The 19881-nt window shown below is 36.2% G+C and overlaps 1 protein-coding gene across 1 annotated transcript in view; it reads right to left on the reverse strand.

Moving 5' to 3' along the window:
- Positions 1–19881, reverse strand: part of LOC104837063 (chromosome unknown open reading frame, human C8orf34) — a 175363-nt gene that overhangs the window by 21625 nt on the left and 133857 nt on the right. The window contains exons 9-10 of the mRNA XM_010575929.1: positions 13607–13692; positions 8490–8558 (exon numbers count right to left, since the gene is read on the reverse strand). Of these exons, the coding sequence (XP_010574231.1) occupies positions 8490–8558; positions 13607–13692 (155 nt within the window). The remainder of the gene's footprint in view (positions 1–8489; positions 8559–13606; positions 13693–19881) is intronic.

Below are 19881 nucleotides of genomic sequence, written 5' to 3' on the forward strand. Positions count from 1 at the left end.
CAGCCTGTAACAAAACTCTAATATTTTAATTTTCAATCTGTTTTTAGATATACTCTCGTCCCAAAATTTTTATGGTGGAAAAAGGCCATTTTTATATACATTTTATAGTGTATATTTTCATAAGGGGGAAAAAGCAGCAGAACTTCAATAACGACTATAGGGGGAAAAATCCCCAAGTTTATAAAGATGAATCCTTTCTGAATATACAATTTCATGCACAAACACAACTCTGATGAAATACGGAATAAAAACTAGTTAGTGCTCCATGGTAATACTTGAAAACCAAATTGCTCTTCTAATATTCTTAACTCAGACTATTCAAGTTTATCATAAGCAAATTATTATGGGTTTTCAATAACTCTCTAACCTCCTAAAAACACAGATTTCCAAATGTTAGCCTGGTGAGAGAGTTTCACTTTCCATGTCCTATTTTCTGGAAATGAAATGGAATTATCTTTCTCTTCTACAAACCTCTACTGTTTCTTCTTACATTCTGCCTTTTCCTCTATTGTACTCCTTTCCTTTATGCACAGCAATCATGTAAGACACATACAACTAAGGTGACTGTCTGAGTAAAGGCAGCTCTCTACTGCCTGAAGTAGAATCTAAGATAAATGGTGAAAAATGATTCTTTAATGGTAGTCATCATCATAGTGCTTTAGATGTTTATAAAGACATGAGTAATGTTTAAATTAAATCACTTGCAATTAGGAGACTCCAAATCACAAAGATCATCAAACATCAACAATACATTTGTATGTTTAAATACAGGTTTTAAAATCTTATATAAGTTCATGTAACACCTATAGATAAGCCTGTGTATAAGCACATACAGGCATACAAAGACAGGCACACACATGCATTTAATAAATATTTCTGTCTGCCTTCATCCTGTTAACACACAGCTACAAAGACATACAGAGTTTGTGGTCAGTTCTGGATGTAGCACAGATGTATATATTCTTTCCAAGAATAAATATTAATCTTGTATATGATTTAAAACAAATACATGTACATATTTTTAGTCTCTACTATTACATATTGTTCTATGTTCAAACTCCCTTTCAGATACGCAGTTCCAACACCCTGTGAAATTAACAAGGTAACTTTGGATGAATTTTCTGCCCATTTTTCGTAACTCTTCCTGTGCATTTTTCTGTTCTAAGTAATATCACAAGCTTATAACATTTTGTCAGACGATAGCTTCACAAAAGACTAGAACAGTATTGCACTGCTAGTTATGAAAGATGTGATATTTAATATTAGCAATTTAATTCATGATAAATTATGTGCTTATAATAGTGCCTTCCAATTAAACACTCACTTAACAGAAAATAATAATGACATGGAAAAAAAAAGGTAAAAGAGTTTATTAAGACATTAAAACTGTAGTGTAACCATTTTTTATTCCTTCTCTGAAGTTAGGTATTTCAGGGCTATAACCAACAACATTTCTGGAGGCAGGTTCAGGTAATGTTTTTTTAATATATCTAGATAATACCGAACATAAAAAATATTTTTTAACATTTTGAGACTATGAGTTCATCTAAGTGAATAATGCGTAAACATAGACAGAGGTCCTCAGTGTCTCCAGCACACAATTTATGCAACAGCCTTATTCCTAATAGATAAACACAAGCTGAAAGTATCTTCCAAACTACAATTGCCCTTGATTATTCATTAAGCTTTATAAATATTAGCACAAAATTTATAAATGGCCTATTTACATTAACAAGATTAACAAGATCTAAATATGAGGATGTTCCTGAAAGACAGCCTTGTCTTTCTAACTTGTAGAAACAGCTCTGGGCCCTGTTCATCACCTTCAAACTTTGAAGGTGAGGCAATGTCTCTTTGCACCAGAAATATGTTCAAACAAAGCCCTCAAGATACATTTGTCAACTTTTAAGGTCAACTGTGTGTCCATTTCTTAAGTGGCTTTCTTTACATATCATCATAATTTCTTCACATGCAATACATTCATTAATGCTTTTTTTACTTGGACCACTTAGCCAAATTACTGCTAAAATAAAAAATTGCAAACAATAAAGGCAAAGGTAGTCTCTCTCATCACTGATTCTCTGAACTTCTGGGAAAAACCATAACTTACTGGGAATGCCACAGTGGAATAGAAATACAATTAAGGAGGTCATGAATAAGAAAGTTTTTCCAAGATCACTGTATGTGCTTCAATCTGCAGCAATGTTAGTTTGACAGCATACATCAGTAAAGCTTTTATCCCTAAAAAAACCCAGTGCAGATGTGAATGGCTTGATCTCAGCATCGAGCTAACTTGACATGGGCTGTGTAATACCCACTGACACCTAGGGAGTTTCTACAGAGGTGCAACATTTCAGAATAGCTAAGGCCAAGAGGAAGGCCTCCAATCACCTACAACATCATCTGGAAATCAAGTGCTTGTTAGAAAATAAATTACTCTTTCTTGCAGACCACAAAAAGTGTTAATAAACAATGCAGCATTATGTTTCTATGTCATTTTGGCCTCCCTCAGAGTAAAACACCCAGGTACTCACATGCACATTCAAGCACACATACACATCTCTTTTCAGGTGTGGGAAGAGTCCCCGCCTCACAAGGGAAAGTGCTTCTTCACTTTTAAAGACTATCTGAATTGCATGATCACAATGAAACAAGGTAAAGGACGTGAAACCAAATTAATTAGCTAGTCCCTGGCAAGCTATAAATATATGCAATGGATTTTGATTGAACTTTTTCTTCTACATAGTTTTCTAATCAAGTGCAAATTTTATTGGTAACTTCAGGAGGTAATACTGTAAGAGACAACCATGCTTAGCTTTCTATGTATAACCTAGCATTTCTTTGCCGAATAGTTTAAATATCTTAAATAGACACATTTGACAGAGATCCCTCAAAATAAAAAAAAAAAATCCGCTTTATTGAACAATTTGTTTGCAAGTGTCCCTTCCATTCTGACCAAGCAGCTGGCAAGGACAGTTGTTATTCATGCAGCAGAACTTTTTGCGCAATATTTTGTTTGAAGATTCTTCACACAATATGTATTTTCTGTAAGTGTTCACCAAATGTTTAATCTTTCAGCTTCTGTAGTCTGTTCTAGTACATAAGGTGAGCTAGTCAACATGTTTTTTTGGTACTGTAAAAATAATAAACCTTCTCACAGCTCTGTTGCAATATTGGCAGCCACCTCTAATCCCCACCTTCCACATCAGGGCCTGTTCTATTTGAAATGCCATGTAATTGAAATTACAAGCTTTTTGCTTCCCATGGCAGTCAGCCAGTACATTTTACACTAAACCTTACACTAAAAAAAAATGGTGGCTTAAGTTAACTTACACATAGTTTTTCTGTTTACAGGCAAGAGGGAAGGAAGATATATGTGGGCACCTGGGGATCACATTTGTTTCAGTTTCTGAAGTGTAACCAGAACAATTTTTTTCTAAACTTCAGTCCTGTTTTACTTACTGTTATTTGGACTAATATTTTTGAATTTGTCATGCCCAAGAAACCAAAATTTTAGACACATAAGAACAAGGTACTCATTGATTATTTTTTTTTTTTACATTTTTTTTTTTAAAGGTCATAAAATTCTTTCAACTTAAAATTACATTGTAGAGGATTAAATCTTTTCAAATAAGAGTATTTTCACTCCAGAAGACATCTGCCCTTCTGTCTGCCCCATGAAAGGTCTGTTTGGAAGCACTAACCACATGCTGCATGCAACGCCTGCCAGCAGGGCTGATGAACTGAACTTGTAAGGAGCCAGGGCCTTTCTGGAAGCAGCCCTTATCCCTGGGGATCTGGGCAGGGAGGTGCGGCAGCCTCGTCACACATCACAGGGGTCAGGCAGACACCTAGGGAGCTCAAGTTTTGCAATATGCAACATGATACCAGCAAAAAGAATATAAGCAGGTAAGAAGTGAAAAAAATTTTTAAGTACTTCAGGTGTTCTCCAAAGTGAAAGAGAATTTTAAAAGTAAGAAATAATTATTTTGCAGCTGTATGTACAAAATGCTGTCTGTTTTATGGGATTTGTTTTACATAGGGAATGTCTCAACCAAAGAGGTTCAAGGTATGTAATTCAAACTACTTGCAGGAATATCACTTATTTCCCAGGAACCTTGATGTTACATTAATTTAGTTAATAGTAATCAAACTTACATGTTTGCAGGTGTTTTTGGACTAGCTGTGGAGGAGTTGCACTAATCTAATGTTATCTGTTGTTATTATTATTATTATTACAGAAAATTTAAAAATTTAAAGTTAAAATTTAAAATTTTAACTTTATGTGCCTGAATTTCCACATAGTTACAAAAGCCAACTTGGAATTGAAAACTTTTGTATCAGAACACTCTAATTTTGTGTGCATAATATATCAATATGACCTTTAGAATTCATACTACCTCACAGGCACACTGCTGTTGCTCCTGATGTGGCAGTGGAACCTTAAAATACTTATTTTAATGACTAACTTCATAAATGCTAAACAGTGACCCCAATCCAGCAAATAATTTATAGATTTAAATACTGAACTTTGGGTGATTTATAGCTGTCAATTACACCCCAACTTGTACAAGTAATTAAGTTACTTCTCAGCATTGTTCCCAGGGAAAATAGTGGGAAAAGCTAAGAAAATTTCTAACAATTACAATTTAAATCATGTGTCACCAGAATATAGCTGAATTCAACATCATTGATAGCAAGAATTAAAAGCTTAATTTTTCCTTGTGCATGAAGCCTCAAGGCATTTCACAAATTGAATTACCATTAAGGAATTTCTGTATTTATCACAGAAAATCCATGTGTGTGTTCCTTCTAGGAAAGCAACTGAAAAACTCCAAAGCAGTAGGGAAAACAGGGGAAAACTTATTTAAAACAAAACACCTTTATAAAAGAATTCGTTAGAGTATTGTTCTCACAGTAATAAAGAGCAAAAACCCAAGGCAAATTCATGCAGAAATGCCTTTTGCAGTTGGACAACTTTTTTTTCCACAGTTTCTGTTACACTTGGATTGGTTTGCCTTACATGGATAATTTGCAAAGAAAAATATACCTTTTTATGTGCACATGCAAAGAAAGATGAGTGAATGCAAAGATTCACATAAAAAAACAGTAAGTATGAGTCCTGTTAGATCCAGGTGGTAAAAGAAGCAACTCGGAAGGCAAAGGCTACTCAATGTGAATTGCCCAGTGCATGTGCTCTCTTTCTTTATGTTAGTCACTGTAAATTTAGTAACTTCCCCTGATACCTTACTTTTCCATTTCGGTCAGCGTTCCAGCCCACCTAATTTTTTCCTAGTATCACTTCAGTGTTTTCTTAAAGCTTGCTAGCCAAATATTTATAAAACTCATTTACAAAATCATAAAGTAAAATAGGACTCTGAGTTCACCACACTGCAAAAATCTCAAGAAAAAGTTTTGCATTTTGCCTAGCACTTTTTGTTACATTAAAATATTTGTCAGAAAATGAGCCCTGCAGTAAATTAGGATCTCTAAGGACATTTTGAATGCTGCTTCCACTTTGAATTCTTGCAAAACACTTGGGAAGAGTGCCAATTCCTGTAAATACTTCAAATTGCTTTTTGCTAGCTTTACTCGTTTATTCATTCAGTATGCCTTGTTTGGGATTGTGCAGCACTGAAAATGTAAGTTCTCGATTTTTCAAATATCAACTCTCTTCATGAAAAATTAAGCATAGCAAAAGATTCTATTAAAAAAGGTTTAAAGGAAAAAGGTCTAATTACAAAAACTTCCAGAATCTTCAGAAATTGAACAGTAAACATATACAATATTACAAGAAAATCATGTAACCATAGTATAAATTACATGAAGCATGTTATAGACATAGGTGTTGCCTATCTCTTCTAAGTACTGGTATCCAGATTGCTTTAGTCTCCACATCAAAGATCTTACATGTGGACTTATATACGGGACATGAAAAAAAGAACACACAGAGCTCTTTTCTAAAGATCCTTATGCATAATTCTTGCTGCTTTATCCTACAATTTTTCTCAAAACACTTCTCCTCTGAAGGCCAAGGCACTTTTAAAGAAAATTTGTCAAATATACATGAGTAGAGAGAAATTTATGATAATGATCCATTTAACTAGCAACAGACTCAAATTACCCTATTGGAATGCAGTACCAGTATTAAACATGGCACACCTTGAACCAGATCAGGAATTTTTCCACGTAATATGCACATTTGAGTAAGTGTCAGGAACCAATTTGTCCAATTTATGAGAAATGTCTGATCAACATTGTATTTATTCTATTTTTCCCTCATCTTGTATCTCATATAATATCTGAAAATCATTTCAAGTCACGAGAATGTATTTTGGTATCAATTCTGAAGTAATTTTACAGGCCTATTTCTTATTGTTTTGAAGGATTTGTGGGAATCCATTGCAAGAACGCATTTATCTTCACAGCCTTCCTATGAGGAACCTCAGTTTTACCTCTATATTTTATATGTCAACACTCAAAGAATAAGTCTCACTGGAAGTTATTAGGGGACCATGGAACAGATCTCTATTCCTTCAGAGCCCTAAAAGGCAACAATAGTTGGATCATTTTTTTTTCTTTTTGAGGAGATACAGTTGCAGACAAACATACAGTGTTGGATAGCTGCATCTTATTGTAAATAATAACCCATTTTAAAGAGAGAAAAGTACCCAATCAACTAGCTACACACTATTTAAGAGCTTTAAGATACAAGCCACGAAAAACCCCCAAAGCAGGTGAGCTAACATTTACTGGTTTATGGCTCCTTAGTAACTTAGGCTAAGGAATTTTCTAAGAGCTCAGGAAAAGTGAAGCTAGCTGCCTTTGCCCTAGGGAGAGGCTGGGTGGGCAGAGCAATAGCTTCAACTGCTCTTCTCGCCTTCTCTTTGCAGCACTGGCAATAACAGCAATAGCCAGTGTGGCTTTCAGGGATTCAGCCCAGGCAGCTTTGCTGCCTCTGGCAGTCTACTGCTCCAGGCAACCTTACCTATGCCTAGAACTAGCAGAGCGTTAAACAATACATGTACATATTGTTTGTCTGTTCACAAGCATGCACACACAGAGCATATATCTAAAAATACTCAGTTGAAGGCTCTGTATTTCTATAGCAAGCTTTTGCTAATAAACATAACGATGTTTTGTTTTCCTTGTATCTTTATTTTTCTGTGCAATTCAATTTATTTGTTGCTCTTTCCCTATGCTACATGTCTGCAGAACTGGTAAATCAAAGCTGGTAGCTGCAGGTCCAAATCAGTAAGAAAAATGTGGGTTCAGAAACTGCTGCAAAATTTATTATACCTCTCTGTTCATTGGTGTGAAGCAGAAAGGAGGCTTGAGAAAGAAGCTCAAAACAATGACAACTAAAGTTCTGCTCCTTACTACTCCTTTTGACCAATATCTGCAAATGCTCTGTAAGGTTCTTGCACTCCCAAGTTCTCAAAGAGCTTTAGGAATTGATCTGGAATTCTGTATCTGCCAACTGCTTTGATAACTCTGGTTGGAAATACTGTATGTTCAGTATTATTTAGCTTTATTCGTAGTACTTAATCAGCTTCCTGAAAGACTGCAGGATCCGTCTGCATTGTCATTTTTCTTTTTTAGTTAATACTGCCCTTTTTTCCTTAGCTGACAAATACTGAGCCCTTCTTTTCACTTACTTTATCAACACTAAAGTGTGCTATAAACCAGTATTGCTATGGTTGAACAGGAATTAATGTGTCCTCTTACAGCTGTCTAAAATTTTGCAAAACCAAACAACTATCATCAAGTTATTTGCCTTAGAAAAAAGCAGTCCCTTCTTTAACCTATATTCAAATTTCTGATGCAATACAACTAGCGCCAAAATTCTGATTATATAATTTTTTAAAAAAATATTTTATTGCGGGTTATATTTTCTGCAAACTGCAAATCTGAAAAGATTTTCTTAAATTTCACAATAAAAGAACTGATGAAAATATTACCAAGCATAATATTGCATTATTTAAAAAATATACATAAATTACCCATACATTTTAAATAGACACCTCTTGTTTATTAGTTTCCAAGCAAATGTTACCATAAAGCTAAATTATAGTTGAGATATTATGTCATATTTCATAATGAAATTTAAGAGTTTTAATTACTTTGTTCTCTTAATTTTGTAAAATTGAATATTATCTGGTAAAATGGATATTTGACTAACATTTAAGAACATATAGACATAGTATAAAATGGCTGCACTTTCAATGGGAGCTATACAAGTAAGTCCAACAACATACGGTTTTGTATGACTTTATAATAATTTATTTCAAAATATTACCCTTCCTAGAATGAAAAAAATAAAACAGCCAGAGAACTGAAAATTCAGAAGGGTTAGGTAAATTAAGTTTTCTTCTCTCTAGGATAACAATGCTGGCAAGCACAACTTTTATCTCTATGCAAAATCCAGTATTTGTCAAACTATTTTTCAAAATTACAGGATTATCCAAAAGGGAAGATACTTACAGATCCTGCCACTTGAGAGGCACTCTGAAATTCATCAATATCTTCTGTAAGTGTTTCAACCCCAGGTACTTGAGCTGTTCCAAAGAGGTAGAAGAGAAGTAAATCACTCTAATTAAGAAAGCATTAGTCACTTTGAAAATAAAATGCCTATAAATTATCTGCTGGGAAGGTAAATGTGGCTACTGTAAACACACTGCTTTTCAGTTACACTTCCATGGATTTTAATTTATGTATGATTTTAATTTATAAGCTTAATGCAATGTGGAGCAGCGTCTCTAACATGATTAGAGTGATAAGCAAGCTTCCTTCAGCTGCCAAGGTGTCTCATAGGTTATTTATTATTTTTACTATTAAAAATAAATACTGTTTGTCCTTTACACAAGTGAGTAGTAGATCTTCAGCTTTAATAAAATCAACAAAATTAAATTTAATTAATTCTGTTAAACTAATTAGAATATAGTTAAAAACCTTCAAGTAAAAGTTCTGGTCACTTTAGGCAATGTTTAAAAGCCATGCAAGCTATAATTTTTCCCCATACTGCCACATTTGTAAAACAACATGACTTGGTGAGAAGTCTAGAATGCCTCTTTGACACATACGTAATGACTTAAAACAGAATTTATGTACCTATGTCAGAGAACGCAATTTCCAAGTAACATGCTATGCATTTTCACTCTGCCTGACAGTCTGCTAGGCACTTAGATGCTGTTCATAAGCAGTCTAAGAAAACAAGATGCCATGATCTTCCCTAGGTTCTGCTGTTATTCAGAGATGTAGCAGGGAGGTCCTTATGTTTCCAGAGTGCCCTGATTTGTTAAACATCTCAGCCTGTATTTACTATAAAGACAGAACTATACCGAAGTACAGCAACTGTGGTTACCACATTCATTGCAAACACAAATGAAAGTGGCGGAAGAAGAGGTGATGATAATGCAAAGTTGTGGTCAGAGAACTGCGCAGGAGTTGTGAGATGATGCCACATTTTTGCCACTGCCATATCTAGTTTGCAACCCTAATTCCCACATATTTGCATCCTTACTAATTTTTTACCCTGGTCATGCAGTTCCATCTGGAATAGCACTATATGTGTTTCATACACTGCTATTTCTATTGAACATCCCCAATGTCAACTTTTCGTCTGCATCCAAATGCCTGTTTTGAACTTTCTACTATATTGGAAGTATATACTATACTTTCCTACTTTAAAGGAACATAGGAGCTACACATCCTAGTCTATTCAAGTTTCTTCAAGTAGAAACTTTCTGGTTTCTACTGGATAGAAACAGGAGCTGGCTAACTGCAAATAATAAAAACCAGTGACTCCTGTTTGATAGGAAATGAACTACTGATGTGAAATTTGCTTAGTAAAATTTATTTAGCAAACTGAATATTATGTATCACAGCATAATCTGTAGATCTAATAACATAACAGAATAGGAAATACCACATGTACACATTGTGGTATAGTACCATATAATCTATCGTTTTCAGTCGAATCATATCATTCCAGGTAGAGTCACAAAAGAAACAAGTCTTTGCCCACACCTCAGCAATATGTGGAGTTGCATACTACACTGTAAAGTAACTAAAAACCAGCTTTTCTCAGACAAATTGAAGAGTGGTTTAGAAGTTTAGAAGTGCTATGCTTTTCCTTTATCCAGTATTGAGTTTACTCCCTAATAAGTTATTGTATTTCAAGCTTTCTTCTACAAGAATGCACTGACTGCAAAAATCTTATCTGCAATAATGTCTTCTTTTTCTGACTTATACTATGGCTTTCACTCAAAGAGTAAGGTACTTTTCGGCAAAAAAGACCAAAACAAGTGAAACAAGGTCCCGTGGTACTTATAGACAACTGGGATTAAATGAACAATTATCCTTTTATGATACTACTTCTTAATATCCAAATTAAAAAAAAAATACACAGCAGTAGACAACCTTTACAATCCCCCCAACCTGAAAAACAGGCTGGGGGTTGACAAATGCAGATTTTTACTGGATCAATCGTGTTGTGGTGTCTATCTTTTGAAGCCTCAGCCATTCTGCCCATCTATCTGTACAGAACAAGAGCAAGGCTTAATGGAGGACTGATGCAGGAGACAAACCTGACAGGCTTGGCATCTACAGGGGAAGCTTCCTGTGTGGTCACCGAAGCTGCCTCTTCTAATCAAAATCAAGAACCTAGCTATTAAATTCTTCCCTTAGTTCTTTCCAATTAAGTGGTCCAATGGGAAAGAGAAACAGTTTTGAGCGGTATAGTTTAGGACAGTAAATAGAAACTACAACACGTGTTCTCCGATCTTGAGACCTGATTCCCATCTCTCATTTTCACTACTTAGATCAAACACAACTCTGTCCAATTCAGCAGGATTATACTAGAGGGAAATCAGTATAGTGGTTCATTAGAACCAGATCCAGATTACCAGTGGAGTCAGTATAGTGCCTGATGCTTGCCTGATGCTGCAGATGATCTTTTTACATAAGCTATTACATTAACTTTATTAGGTGGAATTGCTTTAGTAAGGCTTATTTATAAGGGCTGTTAGATCAGATGTGCTGCCAATTACTTCTGAACCTTGTTCACCTGAAATCCACAAGAGAGATGCTCCAGCTCTAACAACTTAACAATTTCCCACTAACAAAGAAACAGATCATTATCTAAAGAAAGCTACCCTCAACTTTGCTGTGCATCAGCACCTTGCTTGCATATTCTTGAACAAATGGTTTACATCAGCACTTCCCAACACATAGTTTTCTCTCAGTAAGGTCACTGGTACTGGTAAGTAAAAGCAGAAAATAAATTCAAATAAACCTGGTAAGTGAAGCCTGTTAGTCACTTTTTCATGATATAATACACTCTTAAGAGGACATAACTAAAAATTCAGTGCAACATGATGCCTTGGTTACTTAGGGTTTTCTAACAATATCTTTAGGAGTCTCTTTTATTATCTTCTTCTCATACATAGTATTTATTGGAAATAAATATCAGATGCACTGAAAACAAGGATTGTGCTGCATTTATAGGAAAGATTGATAGAATGGGCAGTTGCCCGAGTTCTGTGCCTGTTTCTAGCCTGTGCCTACTTGTAAAATCCAGCTGTGCTTTTTTTTCAAATCAAAATGTATTACTAGCCAACATTTCAGGAAAAGAAAAAATATTTTGAAACGCTGAACATTTCTGAGAGTGCTTCTTGACAGAAATTTGGCAGTACCTCACTGTTGACCTCAGTCCTTTTACCCTAGGGGCTCTGCTATTTTCTAGCTATATGACTAACAGATTCATGTATATTCACAGACATGAGGTAGATGTGTTTATAACAACATGAATGTCATTGCCCCACCTACCTATCTAACTTTTACTCCCTATATTTTTATTGGAGGTGTTTTTTTAGGGCAAGTGTTCTCCATCTTCTCTATATCCATACTGACTACAGAGTATCCAGAAGTGGATAAAAGTAGTCCAAGTTACAATGGCTATAGCACTCTTGTGCTCCAAACTCTGTGACCACGAAAGATCCAGCTTCATTATTACACAGCATCTAGCACCTTCTGACAGTTTCACCTTTAATCCTGGTGCCTCTGCCATTTAGCAACAGCTTACTATTTTACCGAAGCCTACAGTTTCAGAAGATGGCATGGCAAAGTGGGCGTATTTCCACTTCAAGAACAAGGGTACGCAGGAAGAAAAAAAGAAGGCAGAGATCTGTTCAAAACAAATTGTTTCAGGAACTGTAGAACTTTTTCCTACATGTATGTCTTACCCCTGTACTTGTTTCTGCTGCAATAATCTCATGCTTGCATATCCCCTTACCTATCCCAAACAAGCCACCACCATCTCCCTTCCTGGGGATTACTCTCATAATGGAAGAATTTTGCCTTCCTTTCACAGGGCTTGAGTGCAGTCACCAGTCTGGGTCTCTCTTGCTGATAATCTTCATCAAGCTTGTAAGTAAGTCCCCTATTAATTTTTTTTATACAGTGATCAAAGGCAGATGAAAGGAAAAACAAACGGCATGACTGCATGAAGCCATGCATTCTCACAAAACTAGTTTGAAAAATCTATCTTTAAAGCCACACTAGGTACTAATGCTGACATACATTGGTTTACAAATGAGGCAAGAGAAATGAGCAAAACCTCAGGTTGCTGTCATACCTAATAGCAAACCTAGTAGCACTAAATAGCAGAGTTAGTAGGATAATTAAAAACAACAAAAGTTAGTTCCGATTTGTTTTGCATTAATTAATCAACATAGCTAACTTGTCTGTGGCTGCTGAAGACTAAACTGCAAATCAAAACCTCCTATTAATAGACGCGGCTGGTTCTACCCAACAGTAAGGAAATGGACTGAAAGATTTATCTTTGCAGATTCTCTGTTCAAACGTCTATTTGCTTCTGTCTCCATTCCAGTGACAGCTAAGATAAAGTTAACCTTCATCAACTTAATCTTTCAGAGGAAAGCAGGGCATTCTCTGGCAAGATATCCCTTAGGAAGTACCTTCTCCATTAGATTTCAGGTGTTATTCTGTCCAAAAACCTGAGCAGAAATTGAAATAAAGCTGAATGTCCTGACTGCAGATTAGCACAGCATATGATTATGTTTGTATGAGGAGAGAAACTGTTCTTCAGAGCTACTGTATAAACTCCTTTTTATTTTATTTTAATTCTAGTCAGTGGTGCTTGGAGAGATCAGAGGAGCATTTCTGATACTTAGTTTAAAAACAGGGGAGAAATTCTGTAACTCTTTTTATTTTTACTGTATATTATTTGAATCCTGTGGATGCATTTGTAGTATTAAATTAAATATTTCAAAGACCATTCTTAGGCATAGAGGCCAACTGGAAATGAACAGCCCACATCAACGCTATTAAGCTATTTTACACCCAAAATAGTGTGCTAACATACAAAGTGTCTACTAAGAATGAATCCTGACCCCAGGTGGCTCCCAAAATATGCCTAGGAATTATTCTGGAGTGCTAATTGGCCATGACAAATGAGTTCAAATGCCCAGGAACATCTCTGGCAGTGTTTAATCTTTTACAGACATAACCTCTACTCTTAAATTCAAGAAGTTGGTTTTGGTTTGTTTTTTTTTTATGAGCAGCAAATATTTATGTAACTTACCATCAGAGTCTGACACTGCTGGCTCAGATGTTTGAGATACCATGGAGACATCTTCTGGCCTTTCTGCCAAATTATCTCCTTGCAATCTAAATTGTGGAAAAATGGAACATTTGTAATCATATTCCACAGATAAGACACAGAAGAGTGTTATCTCTGACTACATACCCTACTCGCAACATTGTCCTAATTAAAAGGGTAGCTTTGCTGAAAAGCCGATATCCATGTTTCAATCATACCATCCCAGATCATCTAGTAACCAAAAGTAGCCTCTACGAAACAGTCAATTGAATCCTAGCTTATGTATTTTTGTAAGACTTATTTTAACAACAGTGGGGGTTTGGCTCATGCGCATATGAAACTGCAAGTTTCCTCACTACATTCAAAAATATTTTAATTGAACAGGACTGTACTGGGTGTCCATGTCAAGGTGCTGGCAGTGGCAGGGCTGCAGGGGTGGCCTTGGTGAGAAGAGGCCGGGGTTTCCCTGTGCCAGACACAGGCAGTTCTGTCTGGCTCCAGAAGACCCATGGCAGGACACAGCTGAGGCCCTCAGCCAAAATGGTGGCGCCTCAGAAAAAACATAGTTAAGGAAGAGCAAACAATGCCACACAGGCAGAAGAGCAGGCAACAGAAAGAGTAGGAAACAGCAGTGGGAACACCAAGGTCGGAGGAGGAGGTGTTCCACACTCCGGAGCAGATACTCCCTTGCAGCCCATGGCGAGGAGCATGCCAGAGCCGATATCCTCTGCAGTCCGTGGAGGACTCATACCAAAGCAGGTGGATATGTCCTAGAGGGACTGTGGCCTGTGGAGAACCCACAATGGAGCAGATTTTTCTCCTGAACGACTGCAGCCTGTGGGGAGAGCCCACGCTGGAGCAGGTGATATGTGTGAGGAGGAAGGAAGGGCAAAGAGGAGATGTTATGGACTGACCACAACCCCCCATTCCGTGTCCTTCCTGTGCCGCTCAGGGGTGGGAGAGAAGTCTGGAAGGAATGAGTGAAGCTGGGCCTGGGAAAGTGGGGAGGAGAGGTGTGGGTTTAATGTTTGTCTTTTTGTTTCTCATTACCTAAATCTATTTTAATTGGCAGTAAATTAAATTAATTTTCCCCAAGTCAAGTCTGTTTTGCCCATGACAGTAACTGGCAAGCAATTTCCCTGTCTTTATCTCTACCCACAAGCTTTTTCTTCCTATTTTCTCCCCTCATCCTGCTGAGGGCAGTGAGTGAGCGAGCGGCTGGGTGGGAGGTTGGCCCTTAGCCAAGGTTAACCCACCACAGGGAAATACATGCAAGAATATTTCCTTCTCCTTTGTTACTTTTAAAAATAAAAATACAGTAATTATGGCAGGGTTTGTCTTCCAGCTTTCCCCCTGCATCAGCTGACTGCAATGCCTTGACAGCAATTTACAAAAATAGTCCTTGTATCTCTTCTTTTAAATGAGCATCCCAAGAGTCCCACCATCCTTCTTCAGGCTCTTATGAATCCTGAGTACAGATTCTGCTCTGAAGGAATAGTTTGTAACTCTTAATACAATGTAACTGCCATTTACATAAAGGTTATCTTACCTTGAATTTATTCAGACATGAAAAGAATAAGGAAAATGCAATTCAATTTTGCAAAGCCCAGGAATCATAAAAATGCACTGAAGTAAAACCTTGGGGAAAGAAATAACTTATCTCTTAAAAAAAGTTCCTTTCACTCTGTATTCTCACCCTCTGCAGCTGCTTTACACTAAACTTTGAATTAACCTTTGAAACCAAGCAGAAACCCCATATCTGCCCTATCTGAATTTCACATTTTATGACTTTCACAGTTATCTAATATATTTGGATCTTAAGTCATCTATTTGTTGTCATGTACCTTCTCAAAACCACCCCCCACCCCAAATTACTTTATCTCTTTTTATTGTCCCTGGAACGGTTTATTTATGGCAGAAAGCTCAATGTAAATTCATAATGACTGTTACCTGAGGAGGCACTTCCACAGAACACAGGACTCCTCAAGACAACAAAAGTAAGTGTAAAACTTAGAAGCTGTAAACCTAATTTTGAAAATTACTTCTATGAATCCTTTATAGCTCTGTACCTGGTTTGTAATGCTCTAGTTATCAATTCTTTAAAAGCCTAGCTTGTCAAACAGGCTCTTCTAAAGATGACAGTCAAACAGAAGCAAATAACTTTGTACCATTATCATAAAGATATTCAAATACAGAGAAAACAAACTGCAAATGAAATAACCACGTGAAAAAGGAAGATCTCAAAAATCACATCATTTTCCTTTGTATTGAAATTGACCTGTCCTCCTTTATTACATACATACACATTTACTGCAAGCACATATTCAAGCTTATAAGGATATGCATGGAATCGCAGGAACCAGAAGTGACGTACTCTTCTCTGCAGCCATGTTGATAGTTTATTTGTGTTTAATTAAAAGGAAAATTACTCCAACTTTCTCTGCTTATATTGCAGTCATAAAAAAAACTTATCTCTAGAAGCAGGAGCTGCTGCTTTTATCCCATCAGTATTTTCATGATTTTATAATACGTTCCCATTCTGAGCTTTCATAAATCCAAACCAGACATGAAAAACTGAAATTATTCTCAACTTCTAGAAATTACATGAATTTAAGTGGCCCACTGCATCACGAAAAACATGCAAAAACAAAAAAATCTTTTCAATGTATCTAGTCAGAAAAGCCATTTCATATGATTTCCCTTTATAGGAGGAAATGGCTGGGTGAACTGGGTGGGTGGATGGGTGGGTGGATGGGTGAATGAAATGTTTGACATATCTAGACCTCATTTTCACATCCAATTCTCAACCTATTTATGTATTTCTTACATGTGGATTTGTATTGGAATAGATTCTCATGTGACTCAAGCAACAAAAAATGTCACAAACACTATTGCTCGCCAAAAGATTTTTGTTACTTGGATAATTCTGACTTCTTCAGTAGTAATTCTATTCATAAGACACCTCCACAGTAAAATGAAGACACTTAAAAATTCTTAAGCAATCAATGAGAAAGAAGCATACGTCTAGAAGAGCTTCTGAATGCTTCAGAAGGTCGTTATACAATCAGAGATGTAATTTTCTGATCTGTCCTTGTTTATGCTACTTTCTTCCCCAGTTCTTTCTTGCCAAATGTCTTCCAAGAAAAGAGCGTTGCACCATGTTGCGAGCATCATTAATGTTAGAAGGCCTAAAGTATGAGATCGACTTATCTTGTCCCTGGTACTACAAAAGCATTTTTATCTCCAACTCTTTTTCTTGCAGACTAGCTGTACACGGAAGTGTGAACTCCAAGGTACACTCGATTCTTTGGAAAAGGTGATTATAAAAAGAACAACATATATGAGAGTCACATCCTTGTTTGCAGAGCAATCTAAAAAGAGTCAAGCTTTTCCAAACTGGTGGCTAGCTTTGAAAATCTGGGCTGTTATTTTCAATGTGTACTCTTAAAAAAACCCACAACACGAAAAACCAAGTTACCTAAAAATTACTATCTTACTAATACTTTATGGACTCTTTCACTTAGTAACCGAAACATTATTTCAGCTATTAATTATTTTAATGGGAGTCTAAACTTGATACCTGATAGCCAACATTTTTTTTCTATATACATTCTGTTTATAGTGTGATCTCTTGCTTAAAGACCATTGTTTCAGTTACATTCAATCAGCTGCATGTTGGAGCTTCAAGAGCTACAAAGGCAAACAGCCTCCAGGCAAATACTTCAATTTCCTTTGACCCAAAAATGCATTCTGTAAGACTTGTTCCATGAAGACTGCCAAGGACTTCAGGACCAAAGACATTATGAATAAGTTCTACAGGATGGGTGCAGCAGCATTATACCAGGCCTATCACTATAAACAAGCTTGTGGGTGTGTGAAACACGGTCGTACTGCCAGTATGATTTAGAAAAGATGATACTATAAGAGTATGAAAAAAGAGGACAAAACGATTTCAACTATATTCCTTGAATGAATCACAGCATAATAAAATCCTATATTGCCTCATCAGAGGAAGGAAACAGCAAATAGGAGAAACAGTCAAGATTGAAATCATAGACACTTTTTTTTCATCCACTACATTGAAAAGGTGTTTTCACACTCCTGAACAATCTATAAGCACACACAGTATTATCTAAGAAATGGCAGCGACTAAAGTCAGCGAAAAGAAAACATGTTGATTCCTTTAGGATTCAGATTAGGGAAATATTTCCTCTTGACTTGATATCTGAAAAAGCAATGCTTTCTACAACTGTTTAAGATTTATCACTTTATCAAAGATTTTATATTATTTCCATGTGAGTTGCCTTTATCTATTATGTTAATTATTCTATTAGTGATGGTGCAGTATTTGGAAGTAGGAGTAACCTACTTAAAAAAAACCCAAATCTTTCTTTTTTTTTGTCTAAAAGTTCAGCCATCTTAAATTTTCACTAGAGAAATGAAAAATTACTTCAGCATGCACAAAGGTGATACAAAACAATAAATGTTTTGATTCAGTAACATATTTATCTATATAGATTACTCTTTAGTTTAAACTCATGCCCAAGTGCATTGCTGAACTCAAGCACTTAGGATGTTTTTCTTTCTTAAAACATAGATTGTTGGAGAACAGGGCATGTCATCGAGATGAGGATATTACAATCTGATATTTCAATCGAAGTCACCTATTTTACCAGATGAAAAAATACTAAGATAAAACTATTATTTGAATCCCAGTTGCTAAACTGAAATGAAAATGAAGTTAACTCTGTTATTTACGTTGTGTAACTTCTCACCAATGAGGCTGTGTGAAATAACCGACATAAAACCCCATTCTGACTAATATGACAACCTCTTTTTGAACATCTTCAATATTTCCCTGGCAATTTTTAGTGCCTGACAACACCTCAGAACACATTGTTCTGTGGTATCGCAATTACCAAATCTTAATGAAACACTTGTAAATCCCTATGATTACAACTCACTGACTCATTGATTTCATCCTGCGGGCAGTGCAAGACGCAATATCCTAGCCAAGTATCAGATACTAGTTCCTGCTCTAGTTCCATTTATTGCAAAAAAAAGTGAAATAAAGCAGACTAATGGCCATAAATGTTTCAACTTACTTTCATTTTCAAGATGACAGAATATTCCAGGGGAATTTTACCAGGATTAAATATGCAGCACGTAAGTATCTGTAACTTGAATTTAGTGACAGGGACATTGTACACCATGCAGGTGGGCTGAAGATTAGGTGCAGATCTGCATTTCCTGCCTGGTAGATGAGCTTTGTTGAGTGGCTGTTTGGTGGAGTCCAGCTGGAAGAGACTGATCAAATGTTACAAAGTCTCAAGCTTCTCTTGTACCTGACCTTTCAGAAAGACCCATTCTAGCACTCAAAGAAAGACTCCTGAGCTTTTCTGATGGCACAACTTAATGAGGAAATGCCTCGTGGACTAACTTTATTTTCCTTCATAGCAACCTCCTCATCCTCCCACCCTGTTTTCAAAGCCACAATAACATCCCTGTGGCAATCCAATCATTACTATCAGGAGAAAACACTGAGTGCATCTTGATCTTACTTCTAGCATTACTTAGCAGCCAGAAATAAATTGCCACAGTAAGAGCAGTCATTCTGCAAGATTAGCTTTGCTTTGAGTTTGAACAGTCATCCAGCATATCATTTGTTTGTAGATTGTACTGTCTGTTTGAATGAGATTATAGAGTCAGATTCCTCCATGTATTTGCATAAAGCAAAGAGTATTCTGCTAGTACTAAAGAAGGAATGAATAAGTAGTATGAATGAATACTTGCTGTAAGACTTTTTAACAGTCAACAACGAGATTTCCACAGCAGCAACATACTCCCCATTAGATGACCTGGAAAAACTACGAGAGTTTCCCTTTTAGTTTCTGAAATTTACCAGTAAGTAGTTTTGATACTGTAACACATGCTACTTAATTATGGCAAAAATATTACAGTTGTAGCTATCCACAGAATTTTATCTAATTACAGCTATATAGAAGTAGACACAAGAAAGGACCCTTACATAAGGAAGGTCTGTTCTCTGCAATATGCAAATCTTTGAAATGACATCTACTTTTTCTAACACAGTTCACTAGGACATATTTCTTTATGATCGTTTCTTCTATCAAACTAGTATTACTTAAGCAGACTGTGTGGTGAAACTTGTCACTACTATCTGAAAGTTAGTCCCTCCCAAAACTTGACATATATGACAAGAAAATAAATGTTGAAAATATCCAAAGTCCAGTTCA

This window comes from Haliaeetus leucocephalus, unplaced genomic scaffold, assembly GCF_000737465.1.
Source record: "Haliaeetus leucocephalus isolate CR32 unplaced genomic scaffold, Haliaeetus_leucocephalus-4.0 Scaffold506, whole genome shotgun sequence".
NCBI classification, from domain to species: domain Eukaryota; kingdom Metazoa; phylum Chordata; class Aves; order Accipitriformes; family Accipitridae; genus Haliaeetus; species Haliaeetus leucocephalus.